The sequence below is a fragment of the Fringilla coelebs genome (genome assembly GCF_963513975.1).
Source record: "Fringilla coelebs genome assembly, chromosome: 3".
In the NCBI taxonomy this organism is placed as follows: domain Eukaryota; kingdom Metazoa; phylum Chordata; class Aves; order Passeriformes; family Fringillidae; genus Fringilla; species Fringilla coelebs.
Genome location: NC_140030.1, coordinates 51,677,779 through 51,700,693, shown reverse-complemented (window position 1 = coordinate 51,700,693; position 22,915 = coordinate 51,677,779). Strand labels below are relative to the sequence as shown.

Below are 22,915 nucleotides of genomic sequence, written 5' to 3'. Positions count from 1 at the left end.
TGTGGAGTAATGATATATTTTGTTTAAAACTTAACAATTGTGGGGTCTTTCATATTTAAGATCAATCTGTCCTTTCAAACATTAATTATTTTCATAGCTCTGCATGACATATGTCTTTTATTTACTCACTGTGCAGTCAATATAAGCATTGATTACAAATGAATATTTAATGGGAATATGATTAATATTAATGTTGTTGATAGGTATATTTAGTTTTATGTTGGCAGATCTTGTTTCCTTTTTCTTATTCAATTGAGTGATAGGTCACATCTGTGAATAGGGTTGCCTTTAGTGAGGGTACAACATTCAGAAGCACTTTGAACATGGAAATTTTTATATCTTGATTCTAGAGTGGAAACTGTTTAAACATTAGCGTTGCTCAACTCTATATCAGAGCTTTAATACAAATATTAATACAAATATTAATATTCTGAATATCCTGAGTTAGAACTGAATAATATCCTTTCCAGCTCAGGATATTCTGTGATTTCATGATTCTGTGATCTATCTTGCAATCAGTCAGCTCAGATACTCTTGAATTTAAGAAATGTTCCTGTGTGGATCCAGACTTGCACAGCACAGCCTCCCATGTGCTGTTTAAAAGCATCTGCAGACAGAAAAAGCTTAACTTTTTGCTGCTGTGAATGTCAGCACTGTCTGGTAGATGTTGTTCAGTCTCTGTCTGTGGCAGGCTGCCCTGCTCCTTCGGTGAGGGGGCATTAAAGCACATTCTTGCAGCATGGAAAGAGATATTACAGAAACAACCATTAGAAAGTAGTTGGCCTCAAGCACATATGGTTGGGTTGCAGACCTCCATTTAAACCACCCTGAAGTAAAACTGCAGATGTTTTTACCTACACCAGTTTTATGGTTTCCTTTTAGCACCTTATAAAAGATGAATCCTTTGCTCTCCTCCCTTATTAACAGCTAATCTGACCCTGTTTATCCAGTGTGAAAACCACTGAAGAGATGGATTACAAATATAAAGGCTTTATTTTGACATACTGGAAAGCAGGAAAGGACTCACTGAACTGAGACCCCATAGGAATGTGTCCCATCCAATGGCCAATAGCAATATTAAAAATCATAGTCCAAGGCAATCAAACAAAGCATTACAAGAAGAGAAATGTATGTACAGTTCACTTCTTTTTTTCTTTTCCAGAACCACATAAAAAAGAAAAAATAATGGAATATGGTGAATATTTTCTCCTTTTTTATCTTACTTTTAAATAATCCTAGTATTTTAATTCATTCTTGTCAGAAGTTAAGGGTTGATACTTTTTAAAATTTGCTTTTACAGGCAAAACAACAAAGAAAGAAGCAAAAGTACATGGTAAGTCCTGTAAAAGACAAAATTTTAGAGTCCCATTTATCTGGTTTGATTTTCAGTCGAGACACGATTACATAGAGGGATTAAAAAAAACAAAGCCATGAATATAATTTTTCTGGTTTAAATAAAGTTAATTAGGCAATTGAATGGATGTGGAACAACCTTTCGGTCTTCTGGAACTGAGATCTAATTAAATGTTGAGAAGAGCAAGAGGGAAAGAATTCTTTATTTAGTCTTTTAAAAGGTTTCTCTTTTCAAAGAAAAGTAAATGGATGGAGAAAGAAACACAAAATACAAGATTCACAATGTGGTGGGTAGGAAAAAAACGTAGGCTGCTTAATTTTTTTTATGCCAAGTACCCATGCATTTTATTGTTGCAGCAAGGTGCTCTTGTTCCCAAGTGGAACCCACTTCACCAGTTTATTCAAATTTGGGAGAGCATAAAGATTTTCTCCTTTTACAGCCAAGCTTGATGACTCATTCATCAGATGACTCTATGTTCTCAGATACAAATTCCGAGCAAGAAATAGCTACAGTAGAAAGTCAATTTGTAGGAAAATGAATCTGTCCTTTTCTATAACATAAAAACATGTCACAGTGCTTCAGAATGAAGGTGTGAATAATGAAAAAAAAGAGAAATGTCATGGTTCAATTAATTTGCATTTAGTTAATACAATTGTGAAGAATAGTAAAGAAATTATCTGAGAAAACATATAAAGCAAGAGTTTTGAAATTGCATCCTCCTCTGTATCAATTCTAGAAGTTTCCATAAACTCAAAACAAAAAAAAAAAATTGAAAAAATTCACGATGAAAAAATTCCTAGCTTATGCAAATCACTGAAATTGTTAAAAAAAAAAAATTCTGTTACATACCTTCCACCTATGTTTAATATCTGCTCATTCTGAAGCCTGCTTTACTCCTTGTCTCATCCTCACACTTGAAAATAGCAGAGCTATTGAAGCTCCATATATAACTTATCTATTGGCCTTATTTTCCACTGCTTTTGATCTGCAGGTTAATTAGTCATCTGTCATGAGACTATCTAAACAAGCAACACATTTGTGTGTCAGTTTTTGTCTACATAAAGAATGAACTCCTGCTCTGCATAGATAAGTAGCATGTTGATAAGGGGAGGAGGTGTTAGGATCAATTTTAATTCCTTTATTCATTTATGCCATTTGTTTCTGTAAATGTTTTATTTTACAGCAGCTGTGGAAACTCCAAAGTCCAAAGGTGAGTAATTTGATTGCTTTTGAAAACTAAAATGGAAGAATGCTGCTGTTAACTTGACTGTAATGAAAAAAAGCTGTTTGTGAAAGAAACTTTTAACAGTATGATTTAACCAACAGCCTTTTAAATTATAATGGTGTCTTCCTTGTAGCATCTCAAAGCAGGCATCATTTTCTCAAATTTTTCATGGACTAACTGTAATTCTCTAACAATCTGAAAATCAGTTTCTAACCCTGACTCAAGCCATAAGGCTTTTGTGACAGGCAGAAAGGAGAAGTAACCAATCTTCTACAGAGACATGACACAAAGTAATATTTCTCTTTTTGCCATTCTAACTGCAGGACAAACCCAGTGACTGAACAGTTCTTTTCTTTAAGGAGTCTGGGGAGTTTTGCAGGGAGGTTTGGTGTAAGAGGTTTTGCCTACCTTTCATACATGAACTGTCAATGGCAGGAGGTGGGAGGTGTGAGATTATCAATGCTTGCTCCAAAGTTCCTCCTTTCCACAAGGCACAGGGAACTAGGACTGGTGAGAAACCTCAAGGATGTAAATTCAAGCTGAGCAAATAGAGCAATTATTTAATTGCTTCATAGCAGAGTCTGGTTTTACACATGTACAGTGTAAGTTACTAGCTCCAAGTTGCCCTCCAGAACATTACAGATTTCAGCTGGAACTTAAACAAAATACAGAAAGTGGAATGTCAGGTTGCAAACTGCCCTTCATTCTTAGTCCATGTTTATTCATGTCAATGACCACCGTATTTTTATAAGCATTCCCTTTCTGACAAACAGGGGAGGGGGAAAGTTTTAGGAAGTTCAGTTAATTAAGGGTAAGTAGAAACTGTGAGTTTCTATTATATAATATAGGAATAATTCTGTTACTTCTGTTGCCAAAAGAACAGTCTCACAACTAAAAGTGTTGGCCTCGGCCATCTTAGTTTTACCATAGGATCAACCTAATATTGAACCTGAGATTGTTTTCCAGTGTCTAAGTAATGACAAATTTGTTTTATTCTTCATCAAATAAAAATGAACTGATTTTAGCTCTGGGGTAATTGTTGATTTCTTAAAAATTTCTTGTTAGCAAGTCGTCTAAATTTAACTTTATGTTGCTAATTTTGAAACTCAAACATAGCCTGTACTACAGGGGGAAAATCATATTTGTATGAAAATGTTGCAGCTGTTCCTTTTGCCACTTAGTAAGAATCACAAAATAATGCTGTTATTTTCTTCTAAATTGTTTTGTGATGCAGACAAATTCTAGTAGTGTTTAATAGTAGTCATTTATTAGTCTTTAACCTTTCTTTAAGTCTGAAGAAAGTCATAACTATTAAATCCATATTTCTTTGTTCTCCATTGTTGCTATTTATTTGTTTGTTTCTCATTTTTCTGCTGTTAGAGACTTAGAAGCTCTCTGGACACAATGAGTTTTTCAATATTCAGAAGGTGTTGGCAAATGTAAATTTTTTTAAGCATATTCATGGAAGGCAAACAATTCTGTTCTGAAAAAAAAAAAGCAAGGCTTTTGGTGAAATTCTTTTCTTTGGTAATTAAACAAAATTAAACAAAATTAATCTGCTGGCATAGAAGGAGGTCTGGGCCATTCCCACCAGCCTGTATTTCTTATGAACTATCAAACTCACATGGAGCTTTCTTGCATTTTCTCACAAGCCACTACAGCATGAATTTTTTCATTTCTCCACGTAACAGAACAGTTCCTAAAACATAACATGCACTTCTTAGGTTAATGATTTCTTGAATTTTGTGATATCACAAATGAGGAGCCTCTGACCTCAGGGTTCAGTGAATGAAATGGTTTTTGTTTCCAGTGGGAATGATTTCTTTCAGTCTTCCATCACACTGAGCAAATATCTCAAAATAGCTTTAAAATCAGTGACATTTTAGAACGCATATTTTTGATGTGGATGCTAGTTATGCAACCTGTTTCTTTTGAAATAAAAATATTCTGACAAATTTGATTGTAGCCTACAACTATTGACTCTGCACAAATATTTGACTAATGAATTGCTCTCCTGGCCAATTTCAGCATAAAACAATATCTGCTGAATTGTATCTCATTTGTTTCCTAAAAGCTCATGATGGAATCAGAGAAACAATTATAAAGTAAATTGCCCATTTGATGTGCATTATGCTAAGTTGTCAAGAATTTTGCTGAGAAATGACAAAATATATGTGGGAGTATTACTCCATTTATTTAATCTATTTTTTGAAACGATATTTTACTGAAAATGTGGATCCCTGATGAATTCCTGATTTTACTGTCATTTTATTTTGTATTGTTTCATGCAGGAGTTTTCGTGGGTTTGATTTAGAACAGGGGGTTGTATTTCTACTTTATTTTTTTTTAATGCCTGCCGTTCTACAGAGGAAAAAATTATAATACATTACAACATTCATATTACTTAAGTCATATGGCTAAAAGATCAGCTTTTCAAATAGGGAATACGTGGAACAGGGTTATTTTTTCACAAAGACATCTTTCAGGCTGCCATTCAGAAGTGGTAAAAACTTTGAAAATGCCCAGTGGAAGGGATGACCTACTTCTTGACCTACTCAGAAAACTTGTCTCTGTTCTGATAGAAACAGAGACAACCAGACCTTCTGAATCTTATTCCAAACACTGACTCTACATGGATGGGCTTCCTGTTTATGGAGACTTTCAAAGTGACAACTTTTGCCTTAATGACAAAAGACCTCTCAGCATCACCAAAGTAGCTAATGCCTCTCTTCTGAAAAAGCAAAGGGAATAACAGAATGTCCTGTTTGTCCTCCCAGATACTGCTCTACCATGTCTAGATGATGCTACTTGCCAGTTCCCAAAAGTTACTGGAGCTCTGCTCTGTCTCAGCAAGTTCTTTACAAGCACTTACTCCCTGATGGAAAGTGTTGCATGGCTGAATGCACTGCCAGCCAGAGTACTGTAAATGTCTGTATAACTGGTTGTTATAGCAGCCTCGGTGTTTCTCAAGGATGGATGGTTCCTTCATGATAAACACACTCGTGGTGTACCACCACTACATACATTTGATGACTAAACACCTGATTTTCTCAGAAAGCTACATTGCTCTTCTAGCCTGCAGTTCCGTATCCAGGAAAAATATTTTTATTCTATTAAAATGGAATAAAAGTATATATGTGGTATGAGCAGGTGAAAAATTTTACAGAAATTTACAAACCAAAACTGCTTTCACTTTAGCTAAAAAGGATAAAAATACTTTGAAGAAAAAAATAGTTCTCAATAGCTCATTTAATTCTTATCATAGCTGCTTTTGCTGTTTTAATAGTAAAAATATATTTTGAAATGAATATGGGACAGGTTTCTGGTGTCCCTTTTCATATCTTTCTTTCCATATTCAAATAGGCTTATTCTTCAAAATATTGACCACCACAGTAAGCATTTTAGAACCCCTTGCTCAGTGGCAGGGCTCAGTGCTCAGATTCATCTTGGCTTGTCAGAGTCTAGTTCATGGTTAGTAGAAGTAGTTCTGCTGATCTAGGCCCAGGTAATATGGATGATAATTGCAGAGGTCTACAATAAATATCGAGGGTCTTTGGTTCTTTTTGCCTTTCTCTGTGTCCATGAACACCAATAAAAAATTAGGTACTTGGATAGAAATAAAATACTTCCTTTTTTCTTCGAGGATCGAGTCAGACATATTTTAAACCTGGATTTTATTTTCAGGAAAACTGAAGATTATCGTCAGTAAAATGAGTTCCCTGAGGTAACCCAGGTGCAGAAGTGCAATATTGCGCTGTTTACATGGAGCTTGCTCACAAACACCTGCTCCCATCACAAGGGAGTCATTGATGCCTGTGAGTGGGTTCATCCCACTCAAGATGAAACAGCTAATCTATCGATACCTGGCTTTTCACTGAATTCCAGGTTCAGAGAATCTGGGATCAGAAGATCATTCCTTTGGCCACCAGCTCACCAGCAGACATTGCAGACAGGCCTTAGCTTATTAACTGAGCTAATCTGCTTGAGCCATCACGCCCAGCAGTTCCAGAATGCTCTTGAAGGGATGTCCTGGTGGCACCCCTGGGGCCAGACTTGCAGTCCAGGCAGCATGGAAGCAGTGAGCACGTGGAGGCACTTCACAGGCCCTTTGAATTCCCTGACTTATCAGCAAAAATAGTGATAACAGAACATGGTCCTCAGAACTTACTTTGTCCAAAAGCCAGACTCTAAATTTTCAACTGTGATTGGTTCTAATAAAATAAACAGCTGAGAGTTTGTTATACATGCTAATGACCCCAAAGCTGCAGGCATTTTCTATGCCCATCGGATGTAACCTAATTTTCACTGTCCACTTTACATCCTGACACTTATGCTGATTGTTCTTTACAGTACTTTCAAACAATGACACTGTAGCTTATTTTCTTAATGCCACATTTTTTGTCTCAAACACTAAGATGATAGCCTTTTAAATTAAAGCAACGATTTTATTTAGCATAATAGTTATAAATTATGGCTACATAAGAGTGGTTTCACAGAAATGAAGTGTTGGAAGTGCCATTTACAGCTAAACATGTATATTTATAGATTTTCAATATTTAACCCCAAATAATTAAATGAAATTATAAGTATATAGGTTGTCCTAAAGGTATAATTTTGTATGCAACCAAACTGCAGTGGTCAATTGTCAGAAATTATAAAAGATACCCATATTTCTGTGAGTAAAGTCTAATGGTACCCCTTGCACCACCTCTTCTTAGATAGTTTCTTCCTTGTCTCCCAAGATGTGCTTGCCAATCTTGTGAATAAGCATTTGGATACATCCAAGCATCCTGACCTGGGCTGTTACAGCTGCTTCCCCTGGTGTCAGTGAAGGTTAAGCAACCCCGCTGCACAAGTGGTCTGGGTCACACTTCTTGCTTGCCCACAGAAATCTCAGTATTCGGAAGGATCAAGTTAGATGCCATAACATCCAGTTCATCTGTGGCCTGCTGCCTTCACTGAGCCTAACCACATACTTAAAGCTGAGAATATGAGGCAAAGTTTTCCTGTGTCAGGAGTGTAGAGTGGAGGTTTCTGCTGGTGCAAACAGAAAACTGTGCTTGCTTAGGGATGGGTGTGCAAGGTAAAGATCTGCTTGCTTTGCTCTCTTCTCTGTTACAAAATATGTGCTGCAGTTTGGCCCTGTTTCACCTGACATCACAGAATCATGTCATGGTCTGGGTTGGAAGGAGCTTTAAAGACCACCTAGTTCCAAGCCCCACCTTCTGCTTGATCAGACCTACTATTTCTTTTCTGAAAGAAAATTAAAAAAGAAATCACTCTTCTTTCAGACAGATAAAAATATCCATTATGTATTCATATCTTTGGGGAGAATCTCATGATTGAAAATATTTGAAATCTTTTGACTCAAAATAATGCGTAAGCATTTAAGAAGAGCTTTGTCTAGTGTAGCAATATCTCTGACTAGAAATCTTACTTAAACTGTATCTTTTATTTGCAGCAGGACTTGAGAAAAAAGAAGGGAAAGCAACAAAGGCAGCAGTGCAAGGTAAAAAGAAAACAAAACGTGTTGGCGTTATCTCTCTTAAAACACAGTGGCACAGAAACAACAACCTCAGATTCAGAGAGTTGGATGACAGCTGGATGACAGAAACCATTAAATCCACCGGTTCACCAGTGTTTTTTCAGAGTTCTGCTGCATTTGTCATAGCAACAGGGAATTTCTACAATAAAACTGGCTTTGTCCCACAAAACTACCACCCCAACAAAAAGCTTCAGGTAGATGGCTGCCCACTTCAGATGAGAGGTTCTGTGCTGGGACTTAGTGTCCCACTGATCTTGCTAGAGGTTTCCTGCCCCTGTAGCCTGGAAAGGGATCAGCCTTTGCTACTCAGTCTGAGAGAGTAACTTCCAAGGAAGTAAAGAGGGTCTCTGAAGTCAGCTGAGCTACCCTTCTTGTCCCAGACAAAACATCAGCCCCATGAAAAGCCACTGCAGAGAATCTCAAAAACTTTTGAGACCAGATCTTGTAGAAATTTTTTGCAAAAATATTTAGGATTGGTATGGATAAGGCATGAGTGGAAATGTCTGAGTGGGAATGCCAGAAGAAAGTTTGCAAGAACCAGGTGTGGATGGCACATATTTCAGAGGGACACAAAGTTTATATCCAGTGTCCCAAGCCAATGAACACAGGAATACCAAGGAATGGTGTACACCAAGGCCAAAACAAAACTCAAGCCACTGAGTGAATGCAAAAAGAGGATTGATGCCTTAAACCATCTAAAGATGTGTATTTTCCCATTATATACATTTCTATTCTTTATTATTGTTATTATTATTACCTTCAGCATTATATCCTGCATACTTTCTTCTTGTACACTTGTACATTCTTTTTTTGGTTAGTCTGGTAAGAAGCAAAGTAATTAAAAGGGTGTCTAAATCCCCAAAGCTTATCAGCTCAGGCTTCCTTTATGTGATTGAGGTGATTTTTATACTTATGCTCAAATTGACAGCTAGAGCCCTGATAATAATAACCCTTAGTATAAGGTGTAAGACATGTTTACTGCTGTAGCTTTGGTCAGTCGAGCTATTATCCCTTCCTTTTATTCGGTTTCTAGCTTCAGCTTTACTCAGAATTACTCAAGCCAGCACAGACACCCTGCAGCAGCTGTCAGCTGCTTGGTCGTTGTCATGGAAAATGTTATAATTAGGTGGGCCTTGGCCTAGATTTCAGGCATTGTTAGGCTGGGTATCTTCACATTATTTTCCATTGCCACACAAGGGCTTCTCCAGACATCTACACCACTTCCTCTCTTTTTGTCTCTCTCATGCAGCAATGTGGTTGCTGTAAGATTTATCCTTTCTACAATGTAGCACCACTAGCTGGGATTTTTTTCTGCCAAACATTTTAACTGTGCCATAAAGAGCACAGACTGAACAGTACAAACTATAGCTTCACATGGTTGGCATGGAGCAGGGTTTTCTAAACCACAAGTTGTGATACCCAAGGAACTCAAAAGGGGGGCAAACTGTTTCCCATGACAGCAGTCAGGAGCAGCAGCAGCAGCGCTGTCTCCCCATGCCAGCACTATCCAGTGTCTCCAAGTCAAAGGAATAAGAGCAACATGTAATGTCTGTCACAACTATTTCTGCAGCTACTTCCCAGTGCTGGCAGCAGCTCAGTTCCTCTGATGCACAGAAGTGAGCACAAACACCTTCACACAGCAAATCCCTCTGCTTTTCATTTCTGCACCCTATATGTATGGAGCTGCTGCCAACACACTGATCACCCAAAGACAAACAAGCCCAAAAAAACCCTTTCTGGATGCTTTTTTAGTATTACCATGTACTCATATTATCCAAAGTATTTGCATCAGAACGCAGTTCAGAAAGTAGAGGGATTCAGTCCTGATCAAAACAGGGACTTGCAATCTATGAAAAACAGTATAAGAAGACTTGCAGGAAAATCTGGAGTGCTGTAGGCTGGATGTGCTTAGCAATCAGGACACAATTTCATTGTTTCAAACAAAGGTTTTAGTGATTATTGCAGCTTTGACCTCAAACCCCCACATCTGGAAATGGGTTGAAAGATTGTAGCAACATCTCAGTTCAATGGTCTTTTATTAGTTGTAAAATCAAACTAGAGGTAATATTTTTAACTGCTAGAAGATGAGCAAGAAGACACTTAACTTGAATTCTTTGACCTATTTGTTTGAAAAATGTCATGAGCAAATATCAGATGTTTCCAGGAATTTAACACCTGTTACTGAGAATTAATATTTAAAATAAATGATAAAAAGGTAATTTTTTTTTTCTGGTGATATTCAATAGTACTAAGAAAGGAGACTTGCCATCAGTTAAAAAAGATCATATCAGACTAAGGGATTTCATGTTCTTTGTGCATGTATGAAAGAAAATGAGTGGGAACCATGAACTTTATTCACATACTCTGCCAAGAAACAGTGGAGGTTCAAGATTAATTAAAGTACTTAGGGTCAACATGTATTTAAATACATTTTCATTAGTTGATTATATTTTTAAAAATTACCCATGCAACCATGTATTCTAACATTTCCTTTTTCTTTTCTCTTTTCACTTTTGTTTCCCTTCCCTTCTCTTCCTCCAGATAAACCAAAGATGAAACAAGGAAGTAAGCTATAGTTTTACTTATGAAAGTAACATCTTCCACAAGAGTTTGGGTAACTGTGCTCTAATAACAGCTTTAATTTCTTACTGATGGTCTTCTGAAAATACAGGCTTTATGTCATGCTTTAAATTACATATTTTGGCTAGAGCTCTGTCTTCAGCTGTCTTCTTTTGTTTGTAGACACTATTGCACTGAACATGAAACCTCATGGGAATTTTTCATTACACATGAGCACAGATGAAAATGTTTTTCAGTCTTCCCACTGAATTTTATTTTTCTTCACAGAGTCTTCTGTGATTAACTTAATATTTAAAAATTTGTATTTTTTTTATTAGGACTGTGAATATATTGGAATATGTCCACCAAATATGCTACGGATATCTGCAGTAAATTGTGTGTTTTCTCATTCTGAAAATAAGGAACTGAATAATAAATTGGTGAGCACAAAACATGAAGGTCAAAGCAGGAGAGCAGGAGTAGTTTCTGAAGCAGATGCCTGACATGTAATGAGGAATAGAACAGACAGCTTTATTTCAATAAAATTGCATTTTTGACCTTGTTCAACAGATTTTTTTTCCAAGTCTTGTCCTTTAAAAATTATATTGTATGGAAGTATCTATTATTGCCTTTTTAGAAACACAATGTAGAAGGAGAAAAATAATGAAAAATTTATCTCTTGACATCAGTCCCAACAGAAGAGGTCTTTCAATGTCAACAGCAAATTAGCTTTTTCCACTTGACGGCTATTTCTACCATAAATAAAAAGTTATTATTTATGGATTCCTTCAATTCAGATTCCCCAGGTCCTCAGTTTCTCTAAGTCAGAGACAAATACTAAGCCATGAACAAGAAGCTTTATTAATATCATGATAAATTGCTATTTAGACTGCTACATAGTCTATGCTTTTATAAGAAAAGAGACAATTTGTGAACTGTGCATCATTAAGGCAGTAAACAATTACCACTAAAACTACCTACTGTAGCTTATAAAATTTTCATATCTATCTCCTAAACACAAACTTCTCCTCATCAGGAGTCTTGACTTCTTATCCTATGTGTAGAAAAAAAGAGGGTTTTCTGACAGTTTTGTTTAATATCTCCTGGCACTGAATTGCTGCTGAGTGTTTCAATAGAAGGAATTTTTGTGATGGAGAAGCTAGTTTTTTTTAGTTTTTCCAGAAAACACCTATTAGCATTTCTCAGATGACATATATAAAACAGTTTAACAAGCAGTTAGGAAGTTAAATTACTTAAAATGCAGGAAGTCAAAATCCAAGTCTCTGATCTTTTTGAATTGACTGTTTTGGGATAGTCTTATCTGCCCTTTTAATTTTGTGTTGGAAAGCTTTGGAGACCTTTCATCAGTCCAGAATAATGATCTCATATTTTGTCTGAAATTGAACACTTTTCTGTTTTCTATCTGATGCAAATTACTTCTCATGCTTTTTTCAGGGGACTACCCTTCCTTGAGGAAGGCTGGTGTGGCCTAGCCATCTTCTCTACCTGTCTGTAGGCAGAATAAAAGCAGCTCTTCACCCACCTATTTGTCACTGCTGTGTTGCTCACACACTTTGATCAGCATCTGGCCTTTAGAAGAGAATAGATCCAATAAGAAGACCCTTGGCCTTGCTCAGCAAGAATGGGCAATCCCAGATGAGGGAAGTCAGCCACAGTCAGCTCCAATGAGTTAAATTTGACAGCATCAGTTTTGACCTTTCTGGTTAAGAGCACAGAAAATCTGTCCTTATCTCATACTAAACTGAAGTTTTCAAATTTTGTAATTAAATCTACGATAGTTAATCAACAAAACACATTTTGTGGACTGGACCTTCTGAATGATACCTGGTGAATTTTGTACAAATCTTCCAATAACTCAATTTTAACCATGTCTTCCATGTCTCCTGCACGATCTATATGCTTCATTCTCTCCTCTGGTTAAATCTCATTGCTGCACTCAGTTGTGGTTTCTGACTGTCACTTTATTGGTGTAACTAATTATTTTACAGATCCTGGAAAAGGTAAAGAATTGAAATCACCAGCTGCCACAAAAGATAAAGGTAACATGGCAAGACGAATTTGTATATAACTAAGATATATATGCATCCAAAAAAAAAGAAGCTTGGAATGCATTGCTGTTTTGGTTTTTAAAGTATGATTTAGTTAGGAATTTATAACCATAATACTATTTCAATAAATTTATGATAAAACTTAATTGGCATTACCTGAATTAGAAGTGCAAAGAGAGCACTGGTTACACTAGTATGAAAATTTAGAAGGCTAAACTCAGAATTTAGGAACACTTGTTAACAGTTATTATGAGCTGCAAAGTGAAATAAATTTTGAGTGATCTTTTTTCTTTCTTCAAATTTAAGAAAATTTGTGGTTTCACTTTGTGAGTATGCTAAAACTGATGAAAATTAATTTTTTGCTGCACATTGAATTGGTATCTTGTCTCACTTAGAAACCAGCAATTATTCAATCAATCATTGTCCTAGCAGCATTAGATGTTAACCATTTTAACACTCTAGCTTGAAGATTAATAAATTATTTTTTACAGAACATGCTAAAGAAAAGGAAGGGAAGAATCCTACATCTTTAAAAGGTATGAATACATAGTAAAATGTAGGACTTGCTAAAACCACACAAAGTAGAATGAAGATGCTAATTTTTTAAACAATCATTATTAGTCTTTCTCACTATAAATCTTAACCAATCATAATTTAATTTGTTAAAATATTCTACGGGAACTACAACATTAAAAAGGTGGGAGGGAATATAAATATAATATATTGAGAGAATTAAAATTCAGAGTTCTCAAAATTAATTAAATCAATATTGTAAACCACTCTGTGTAATAGTTAAGTACCTTGCAAATAAGGCAAGTACTTTGCCAAGTTATTAATAGGGGCGAGTTAAGAAATTCTGAACTGAATAATTTCACAAATATGTGAACAATTTAGGAAGAAAGTAAGGTTTATGAGCACATGAGTGGGAAACATGCTTTCTGTACTCTGTAAAAGTTATAGGTAAAACCCCAGAGCTTCATCCAGTCAACTATCTGGAACATGAGAGCTGGTCTGAATCTTTCTTGTATTCCTTATCTTTTTTTTTTTTTGGCAATTTGATCAGAGTGTATGGTTAACTCAGTTAAGTTTCCTTTTGTCAATTGTTTTATTGGGTGCTTTTTTACACATCTTATTTCTTCCCTCCTTTCTAGAAATAACTTTATTTGGAAGAAGTTACTTATGGATAAGTCTTATTTGACATCTTCAGCAGAAAAAGATCTGCCCTATAGATAGTCGAGTTAATAATTATTCTAAGTAATATTCTATAACTATCATCAGTCTCTACCTATAGATAGATAGATGTGGTCTGCAATATATAGACTTTAGTCTATAATGATTTCAAGTTACAGTCATTCCATGTAATTTCAAAGAAAGAACTGAAGGAGATCAATTCAAGCAGTATTGAAAGATGACAAAAACATATACAGCAAAGGAGGAATAATTTATTGCTAGACACATTTTCAAAATCCTAGAAGCTATGTTCATTCACTCACTTCTTTGTTCAAAAATTTAAATTAAATTATGGCAATCTGCAAATTCTATTGGTGCATATATTGTTAATCTGTGTGTGTTCTACTCCTAATGTACACTTGCCCCATTTACACAAGCTTAGTTATCTGGACCAGAACTGTATATCCAAACTCTATGGGGTCCTGTGGGCCTCTCCAAAGACTGCCTATAATCTGTGTCTGCCTGATGGTGTTGTGCTGGAAAATTAAAAGAAGCACTTGAGTGACAACTCTACCCTCTCTATTCCTGCATGGAGCATTTATATTCAGCCTGCTGCTCCTTTCAAAGGATTACAGGGAGGCAGGGAGAGGAGAAAAAGAGAGAGATGACCCAAAACTTTTTTCTCTTTGATAAGAGTTTCTTTAGAACAAATGGATTGTGGTTTGTCAGTGCTGAAAAATTTCCATAATGTGTCCTTTGTTGAAAGTGACCACAGCACTGCTTTTTGTCTCCCATGCTCACATTTAACTTATCAACAACTTCAATTACTAAGTTATTAGTAATCAATATTTGCAGGTCCTTCTAATGTGACAAAGGAGGCTAGACTTTCTCCGCCCAGCCTTCAGAAAAGAGCAGGTAGGAATTTCTTTTAAATGTCAATACAGCTGAAAACTTGCTGCTGAATTTATCTGTAAAGACATCACAGGCTCCTGACCCCCTGCAGTAGCACTGATACCCAGCCCAGCTGAGCCTGTCCTTCAGATCCTGAGAGCTCTTGCTGATGCAGCCACCACTGTTTCCCATAATAGGCATCAAACTGGCAAAATTCTGTGCCTGTGCCTAAAAACAAAGATGATGATTAGTGACCTGTAGAGCTCGACTGAAAATATGTCAGCATCAAAGACTATAGGGACAACTTATAAAGCTGTGGGGAGAAACTTCTAGAAACCTTGGTGCCTTTCTTAGTTGTGTATTTCCTTATCAGATTATGGGTCACTCTACTGCATAAACATATATTTCACATTAGTTTTCCCCAATTTCAGTCATCGTATCTGCCCAAACTGTGGTTCATAAATTAATCAAAGCCTATTTGCATGCCCTTCCTTCCCCTCTCTATCACCTCTTCAAGCCTCATGAGTGGGCCTCTGTAAATGTTATTGACCAGGTCACCAGGGACTTCTTTTTACCCTTTGCTTCTTGGTGTTTTGCAATTTTTTTCCTAAAGTGGATATTTCTGGAAAATACAAATGTATCAAAAGATACAGGAAAGTAAGAATTTTTAAGACTTCATATACTTCCTATTTATGTATCTTGGGAGTTTGTTACTATTCATGTAAACTAAATAAAGGAACACTTCTAGGTGAAGTGTTAAATACTCATGGTGATTAATGTGTGTCTGGCACCTTATGCAATAAAAGAGCAATCATCACACCTCATTCCCTTTGAAGGATGGGCTAAGTTTGAATGAACAAGGATGATGTCCAGACCAAAAACCTTATCCCAAAGCGGGCTATAATTCATAAACTGAAGCATAGTGGTTTTATTTAAGGCAGAAAGAGGAAAATTAAATCCCTGAATTTGGAGTTGTTGCTGGGATACTCTATAGATCATAACCCTACAAAGTTACTTTATCTATTTTATGAGGTGAATAAAATGTCTTTGGTCTTGGAGCCTAATTTTATTGAGAGTAGTTAAAGAGAAGGCTGGAATAATACATTTTCCACTTCTTAGTGATACAGGACATCTCAAGACTCTGTCTGAATTTATAACTAGCTTTTCAGCTCTTCCCTGCAGTAAAGAAGAGCAAAGAAGTTATCTGTACTCACAAATATAAAAACTGATTTTCTGTTGACATAAGCATATTCAAATAACTTGAGGCCAATGAAACTCTAAGGTATAATTTGCCACGTGGTTTTTGGGGAGGTATCTTACCCAGCTAACTAGAGTAGAAGTTCATTCATCCAGAGGATGTAACAGTGGCACTAAAAGTTTATAATATTTCATATATAACTCTTAATTGAATTCTTCTAAGATATTTGCATTGTTCTGAGTTATGGACAGCATCTATCCTGTATATATAGCATAAATTCCTTCTCACCCTGTGTTTCATGATTTATTTTCCAAACAAATGCTCTTTTTTTCTTCTTCTTTGTTTTTGATATGTTTTGGGATGTCTTTGAATATTTTCTTATGTCAGCTATGTGTGGATAATAAACCTATCTATTTTTATGCACAGTTTGATAGGGAAAATAAGTCAGTAGTGCATATTTCTTTCTTGTTACAGTATACTGTCATTAAAGAAATGAATGAGCTGATTTGTACTTGCTATGCAATACTTACACTTCCTTTAAAGCAAATGTAACATGAAATAATATCTTGCCTGTGGCATTTTTTTTCTTAACTTGTAACATTTTTTTCCCCCTTAAAAATTGAGTTATATTGTGAACAGTAGCAGTTCATATTTTTGCCTATTTCTATTTATTTATCTGTCATTGTCATTTGCATGAGAACTATATCCTGAGGATATCACACACTGCTGCTGCTTCATCATTCTATACCATCTTCCTAACCTGACCCAGCTTCACCCCTGGAGTAGAATGCGGGAGGAAAGCATTATGGTGAAAGCTGGCTTTAAGCCAACTTTATGTTTTTCCCCTTCTGGGATCAGCAATAAAGTGGTCAGTTGATAGCAGAAGTTTCAAAACTTCTGAAAAGTTATCAGTGAGTAGCTGATTAAACTTCTGAAAATGAAAAAAATGCTCCCTGGAAGAAAAGCAGAACCGATGGTCTCAGTATCCTTGGCTCAGAGGGTGGGGAACTTGGTGCACCATGTAACGTGTCCTGCACTGAGAGTTGCGTCTAAAAGTTGTAAGACTCAAAAGTGCTGAACCTTCTTTAGGAGCTACATATTATAGGAAATCTGGGGGATTGTAGGGGGATCTGCTACATGGATGGCAAAAAGCCAGTATGGGCATGTGGCACAAAACCCACAAGGCCAAAGATTTGTGGCTGTGGCTGCAAGGGTGGCTGCTGCTCACAGAAATAACCAGTGTGCCCAGAGTAAAGTAGTCAAGTGGGGCAGCTGTTGCCTCAAGTCTTTTCATATATTCAATATAGAGGCTACTGCAAAGGGTTTCAGGCTTCACACTGGAAGTTTTCTCTCAGTCCCCAGAAGAAGAATCCACCTGCTGCTATGAAGATCAGGGTCCTAATTTCATAACCTATCCCTGCCCATTGTAGTTTCTCCGCCAGCTTCAGCCAGCCTGGAAGTGTTTTTTTTTTCTGTTACAACTCACACTTAAATCCAGATGGATAAGTGAGATCACTTCCTGGTACCATGGCAGCCAGGAGGATGTTTAGAGTTAAAATTATTTTTTAAAGTTATTTCTTTTAGCTTTTTCTAGTTTGCTGAAGATTTAGTTTACTTTCATTTGGAATAAATGGCATGGTTTTTTCCTATATGCTTAGGTGCTATATCCTGTCAGATGGAATGCAGCTGGGTCTATTTAGCATTCTGCAGGCTGTGATATTCTCTCACTCAAACAGCATACATTCAATAGCATATCAAATTATTTCTTCACTTTGGAAAAAACTATTTTCTCCTAATTTCCCTGATAAATACACTTAGGATGTCAAGCAACCTGAAAAAAAAATTTAAACATTAGTTGTTTACACAACATAGTGTGTGGCTTTCCTGTGCTTGCTGACCCTAAATGCATATTCCCTGAAGGACTGAGGTAAAGATATATTCTTCAGACAGAGAAAACAGAAACTGTCTTCATGAAGTTTTGGATAAGACCCAAAGAATTCCTAATCCTGTGTCATTGCTTTCATTTTCCTCGTCTTTCAAGTTTCTCTTTTCTATGTGGTCTCTACAAACAGTCACCAAAAGCAATTTCTATTCTTGCTTTTGCTACTAATGTTATTGCACCTTAAAAATATGGGACAGTCTCTAGAGAGGATATAAAGAGAGGTCAAGCTTGCATCTATTTATGTTCACAATTTTGGTCTTGGTTTTAAAATACTACTTGACTTTTCTTTTAAATGTAGAAGGGTACTCCAAAGTCTCAGAAACATAATTGTCTTCCTACAGATTCCCTGAAAGTAAAAAATCCCAAGAATCCAGAAAGCATAAGAGAAAAAGGTAAGTGAAGAAGTTAAGAAATTCAGGCCTGAATATCAGAACAGTTATTCAGTCTAGAAAGAGCTCTTGAGTAGGTATTTCAAAGTGTGGAAATCCAAACCCATCCTGGTTCCTGTTTAGATTATTTTAGCCATGATATTGTTTTTAATAATATTTGTGCTGTACAGATCCCAGTAGGATCCCTAGAAATCATCTGGGCTTCTTTTAAATGTGAATATTTGAATTTACGTCTTGGCGGAAATACTAAAATCTGGTTTTATACCACTTTTGGATGTAAGTCTGTCAAAAATGAGTTCTCTAAATCCCTTAGTGGTAACATTACTGAAGGGAACTAGACTAAATCTGGTCCATGTGGCTACAGCTCAGGAATGTGGGTGTCTGAGAATGGAACTGGCTGAGGCCACTCACACATCCAGGTGTTTGAGGGTGACTGATATGACAAAATTTTTTCTTAACTTGTCGGCAACGTGGGCACATACATCTCTGTGTCTATTCCTTCCAGTGGCAAGACCACTGCTAACTGTTCACACAGGGGTCATGGGTTGCTTGATGTCATCTCTTTGGAGCAAACCCAACTTGTTGCAACATGATGTGTATGGAACACTCTTTCTGGAGAATACTGAAACAGCTGAAAAAGTTAAATGAAACAGCAAAGGTTGTCAGTATTGTGCCTGGTTCCTGAGCTGGAACAGCACACCTGCAGTACAGATTGTTACAAAATCCCTTTTTTTTGGAAGCTGGAGATGTTGGATGCAGTCCAGATTAGGGTTGCTGAATAGATATAGAACAAAATGACACACTTCTTCAAGGAATGCATTATTCCTTGTAAAAACTGTAGGAAATGAAGCCAGGATGTCCCTTGTAGCTGAGAATTCTCCTCTATGCCACTGCTGTCAGTCCCTGTGTCTCACCTGGGCACCAAAAGAAGATCATAGTTTTCATTTATTTGTGCTTACCTAACTCCTGAATTTTTGGGGGACTTTTGGGGGATTTGTTTGATTGGTTGGTTTGGGTTTTTTGTCCTTGAGTTCTGCCTTGTCAGTTACTAGAAAGGGAGAACTAGAATATCAGGTTTGGGGTTTTTTTCTCATCTCCTTTAATACTTTGTCATATACTGAAGAAAAAAAAATTAAAGATACAATTAAGTCCCTGGACTATTCATTTTGACATAAAATATATGAATGTACATTTGAAGGATGAGCACTGCTCTTCTTTTATAGCCAGTGTGCCTGCCACTTTAAAAGGCTATATATACACAGGAAGTGAAATTCTGTTCACAGGCAATACCCATATGGCCTCTTCAATATTAAAAGAGTATTGGAGTCCCAAATGAGTAGCTGGTCCTTTTGTCACTCCTGAATAAAAAAACTCCCACTTACCTTTGTCAGCAGCCTCTGGCTTTCAAGAGAAGTATTCCTAATATTTCAATTGTATCAATGTGGATTAATTTTTATTTGGGTTCAACAAAAGAAAAATCATTGATGCCAACTGCTCTGAAGAATTTCTTTCTTCTTTTTAAGTAATTCTTCATTGCCTGCTTGGGAGAGGGCCCCACAGTTTCCTTAAAATTCAGAAAAACTAATGACATTTTGAAGGCTTATTATTTTGCATATCCAAGGCTAGAAAGATGAATGGATGACCTTGTTTTTTTGTCCTTTTTCTTTATTTCCATGCTGTTAAATCTATTTAATTATCACATCTCTTTTGCTCGTCACATATCAAATTGTTTGACTTGCTTTCTATTCAAGTGTCATCTTATTTCCCTAACCTGACTTGTGATAAATGTTAAATGTTTCATTCTAGAGCCCGGAAAAAGAAAAGAAGTGAAGCCTCCAACAACCTTAAAGGAAAAAGGTAATGTCTTATAATTATGTGGCTGGCAAATAACAAGTCTTCTGCTGGTGCCTCAGTGCAGTTTTGATATATTTTGAATTACAAGCTGTGGGCAAAAAGGGACCCAACCTAGATTCTTCTCATTTAAAAGATCTGATATATTGAAAGGAGCAGTGTCTGACATGATTCAGAAATAATAAAGCCATAACACTTCTTATTGTGGTGTTCTTTAACTGCTGTCTGACCTGCACAGCCAGTATTGCAGTGGGAGTGCTAGTCTGTTCTGAGTGAATTATAGCAGAGCTGCTGCTGAATGCACATGGCAGGCTAAAATGATAGGCTGCACAGGAATGAGTGTATGGTTTGACCCTCAGAAACTTGGCCAGCAAATTTAGTGGGAATTATTTTTGGTTTGCTTTCAACTTTAGTTTGTGCCTTTTATTGAATTCAATGGAAATTGTAATTCTTAACACATCTCTTTTAAGCATTTGGCTGATGTGGTGTTATGCACATTTGTTACAGTACCAATGATCACAGTATATATTTATGTTCCTAATTTTCTTCTTTCATTTTTGTGTTTGATTTCTTTTTCAGACTCTTCAAAACGAAAAGAAATTAAGGCTTCAACTAATCCTAAGGAAAAAGGTAAAAATCCCAAGTCAAACTGAACCTTAAGTTTCAGTTGAGAAAATAAATCCATTGTCCTGTGTCACAAATTTGATGCCAGTTTCTTTGGTTAGTTATTCCTGAATATCCTTGAATGGCATCCTTTGCTGCTGAACATTCTTTTTACCTGATTGAACAAGTGACAGGTGCATATGAGGCTGTGCAAAGTTTTATCTGTCGTATTTTATAGACTCTAAAGTCAAAAGGAATTATTTTCTCTTTTCTTGATTTTTGTCTCATTCTTTCTATTTAAATTAATCATTTCAGATTGCATTTTACTTCTTCTACATATTATTTGATTGCACTTTTCTCTCTCTTCTTACATTGAAATATCAGCTCTAGCCATCAAATAAAAATCAATTACAATTTATAGTATATCATAGTACATTTAGACACTGTAATTATAATTAACAAACTATGTTCAGGTTTATTTATTCATATCAAAGAAATTCAAACAAAACTTAATTTACTTTTATCCTATTTGCATATGGATTAAATCCCCTTTTTCATTATAAAACTGTTGCTCAAGTTAAATGTGTAAATAATGGATAGCATGGATAAAAGTATGTAATAACTTGTTAGCTAATAACAGTCATTTGAGTCATAGGAATGTAGTACTCTATCTTAAAATCTTCCAGTCAGTTTTGAAAACTGTTTCATATAATTGAATAATACTGCTTCTTATTTTTAGAGTTTCCCTAAGGAATACTAGAAGTATCGAGACAATATTTTCTCTGACAAAGTTATGAGAGACAACATTTGCAAGTTTTTAAGTGCAGGTGTTTCACCTAGAGTGCAGCAGAATAGCAGACATCAGCTATTACTTTGCATAGTTGTATCGTTCTGAATCAAAGTAAAGGCTTAAGTGCTACCAGAAAAAAGTGCTATTGAGAGTAGCCCTGTCGAGAAGGACTTGGTGGGGCTGGTGAATGAGAGGCTGGACATGAGCTATCAATATGCTCTTGCAGGCAAGAGAGCCAGTTGTATCCTGGGCTGCATCAAAAGCAGTATGGCCAGCAGGTTACAGGAGGTAATTCTTTTCCTCTGCTCTGCTCTGGTGAGACCCCACCTGCAGTGCTGCATCCATCTCTTGGGTCCCCAGCACAGAAAGAAGAACAGGGACCTATTGGAAAAAATCCAGAGGAGGCCACCAAGATAGTTAGAGGGATAGAGCACCTCCCCTATGAGGAAAAGCTGAGCAAATTGGGTTTCTTCAGCCTGGAGCAGAAAAGGCTTTGGTGTGACCTAATTGTGGCCTTACAGTACCTGACAGGAGTCTTCAAAGAATATGGAATGAGATTATTTACAAGAACATGTAATGACAGGACAGGGGGAATGGCTTCAAACTGAAAGAAAGTAGGTTTAGATTAGAGGTGGGGAGAAATTTTTACTGCAAGGTTGGCGAATAGGTTGCCTGGAGAAGTTGTGGATCCACCCCTGGAGGTGTTCAAGGCCAGGTCAGATGGTTCTCTGATTTATGTGGCCTAGTCAAAGATGTCCCTGCTGCCATGGGAGATGGGTTGTAACTGGGTTATCTTTAAGGTTCCTTCCAACCCAAACCATTTTATATTTATATGAAAATGGGCTTAAATAGTCTGAAACTCCTTGCAGTAGTAAAAGTCAATGAACCTGATTTTTCAGTTCAAGGTCCAGGGCATTACAAAATAGGGACACATTATTGTGCCATTCCATTTAGTTTGCTTTAGCCAACAGGGAGCAATAACATTCACAGACAGAGTTGGCAAGTGTTGAAAGAGGCCATACAGAGAAGTGGTAGAGTCATCTTTCCTGAAAGTATTTATGGATATGGCATTTGAGGACACAGTTTAGCGGCAAACAATGGTGGTAGTGTAGACTGACACTTGGACTTGATCTTAAAGGTCTTTTACAATTTTAATTCTATGATTCTAAGTGTGGACAGATTTTCCTATACTGATTATTGGTTTAATAGAACTTGGTTTATTATTTTAATCTTGAGGCAAGCAAGGCCTATGATCTTCCTGTTAGGTTCTTGCAAATATGTCTATGAAACATAGCTAGGTTAATGAACAGTTAAACATTAATTAGACCC

General features: G+C 36.5%; 1 protein-coding gene across 12 annotated transcripts in view; it reads left to right on the top strand.

Annotated features, from left to right (window-relative positions):
• TRDN (triadin) overlaps positions 1-22,915 on the top strand; it is a 224,831-nt gene that overhangs the window by 148,613 nt on the left and 53,303 nt on the right. For 8 of the 12 annotated variants that reach the window (XM_084203676.1, XM_084203680.1, XM_084203683.1 and 5 more), the window contains 11 exons: positions 1,163-1,195; positions 1,301-1,333; positions 2,538-2,564; positions 8,041-8,088; positions 10,666-10,689; positions 12,693-12,743; positions 13,244-13,288; positions 14,778-14,837; positions 18,295-18,345; positions 20,149-20,199; positions 20,773-20,823. In XM_084203676.1, coding sequence (XP_084059802.1) covers positions 1,163-1,195; positions 1,301-1,333; positions 2,538-2,564; positions 8,041-8,088; positions 10,666-10,689; positions 12,693-12,743; positions 13,244-13,288; positions 14,778-14,837; positions 18,295-18,345; positions 20,149-20,199; positions 20,773-20,823 — 474 coding nt within the window. The remainder of the gene's footprint in view (positions 1-1,162; positions 1,196-1,300; positions 1,334-2,537; positions 2,565-8,040; positions 8,089-10,665; positions 10,690-12,692; positions 12,744-13,243; positions 13,289-14,777; positions 14,838-18,294; positions 18,346-20,148; positions 20,200-20,772; positions 20,824-22,915) is intronic. The other 4 variants (XM_084203678.1, XM_084203675.1, XM_084203684.1 and 1 more) reach the window with 4 other exon arrangements.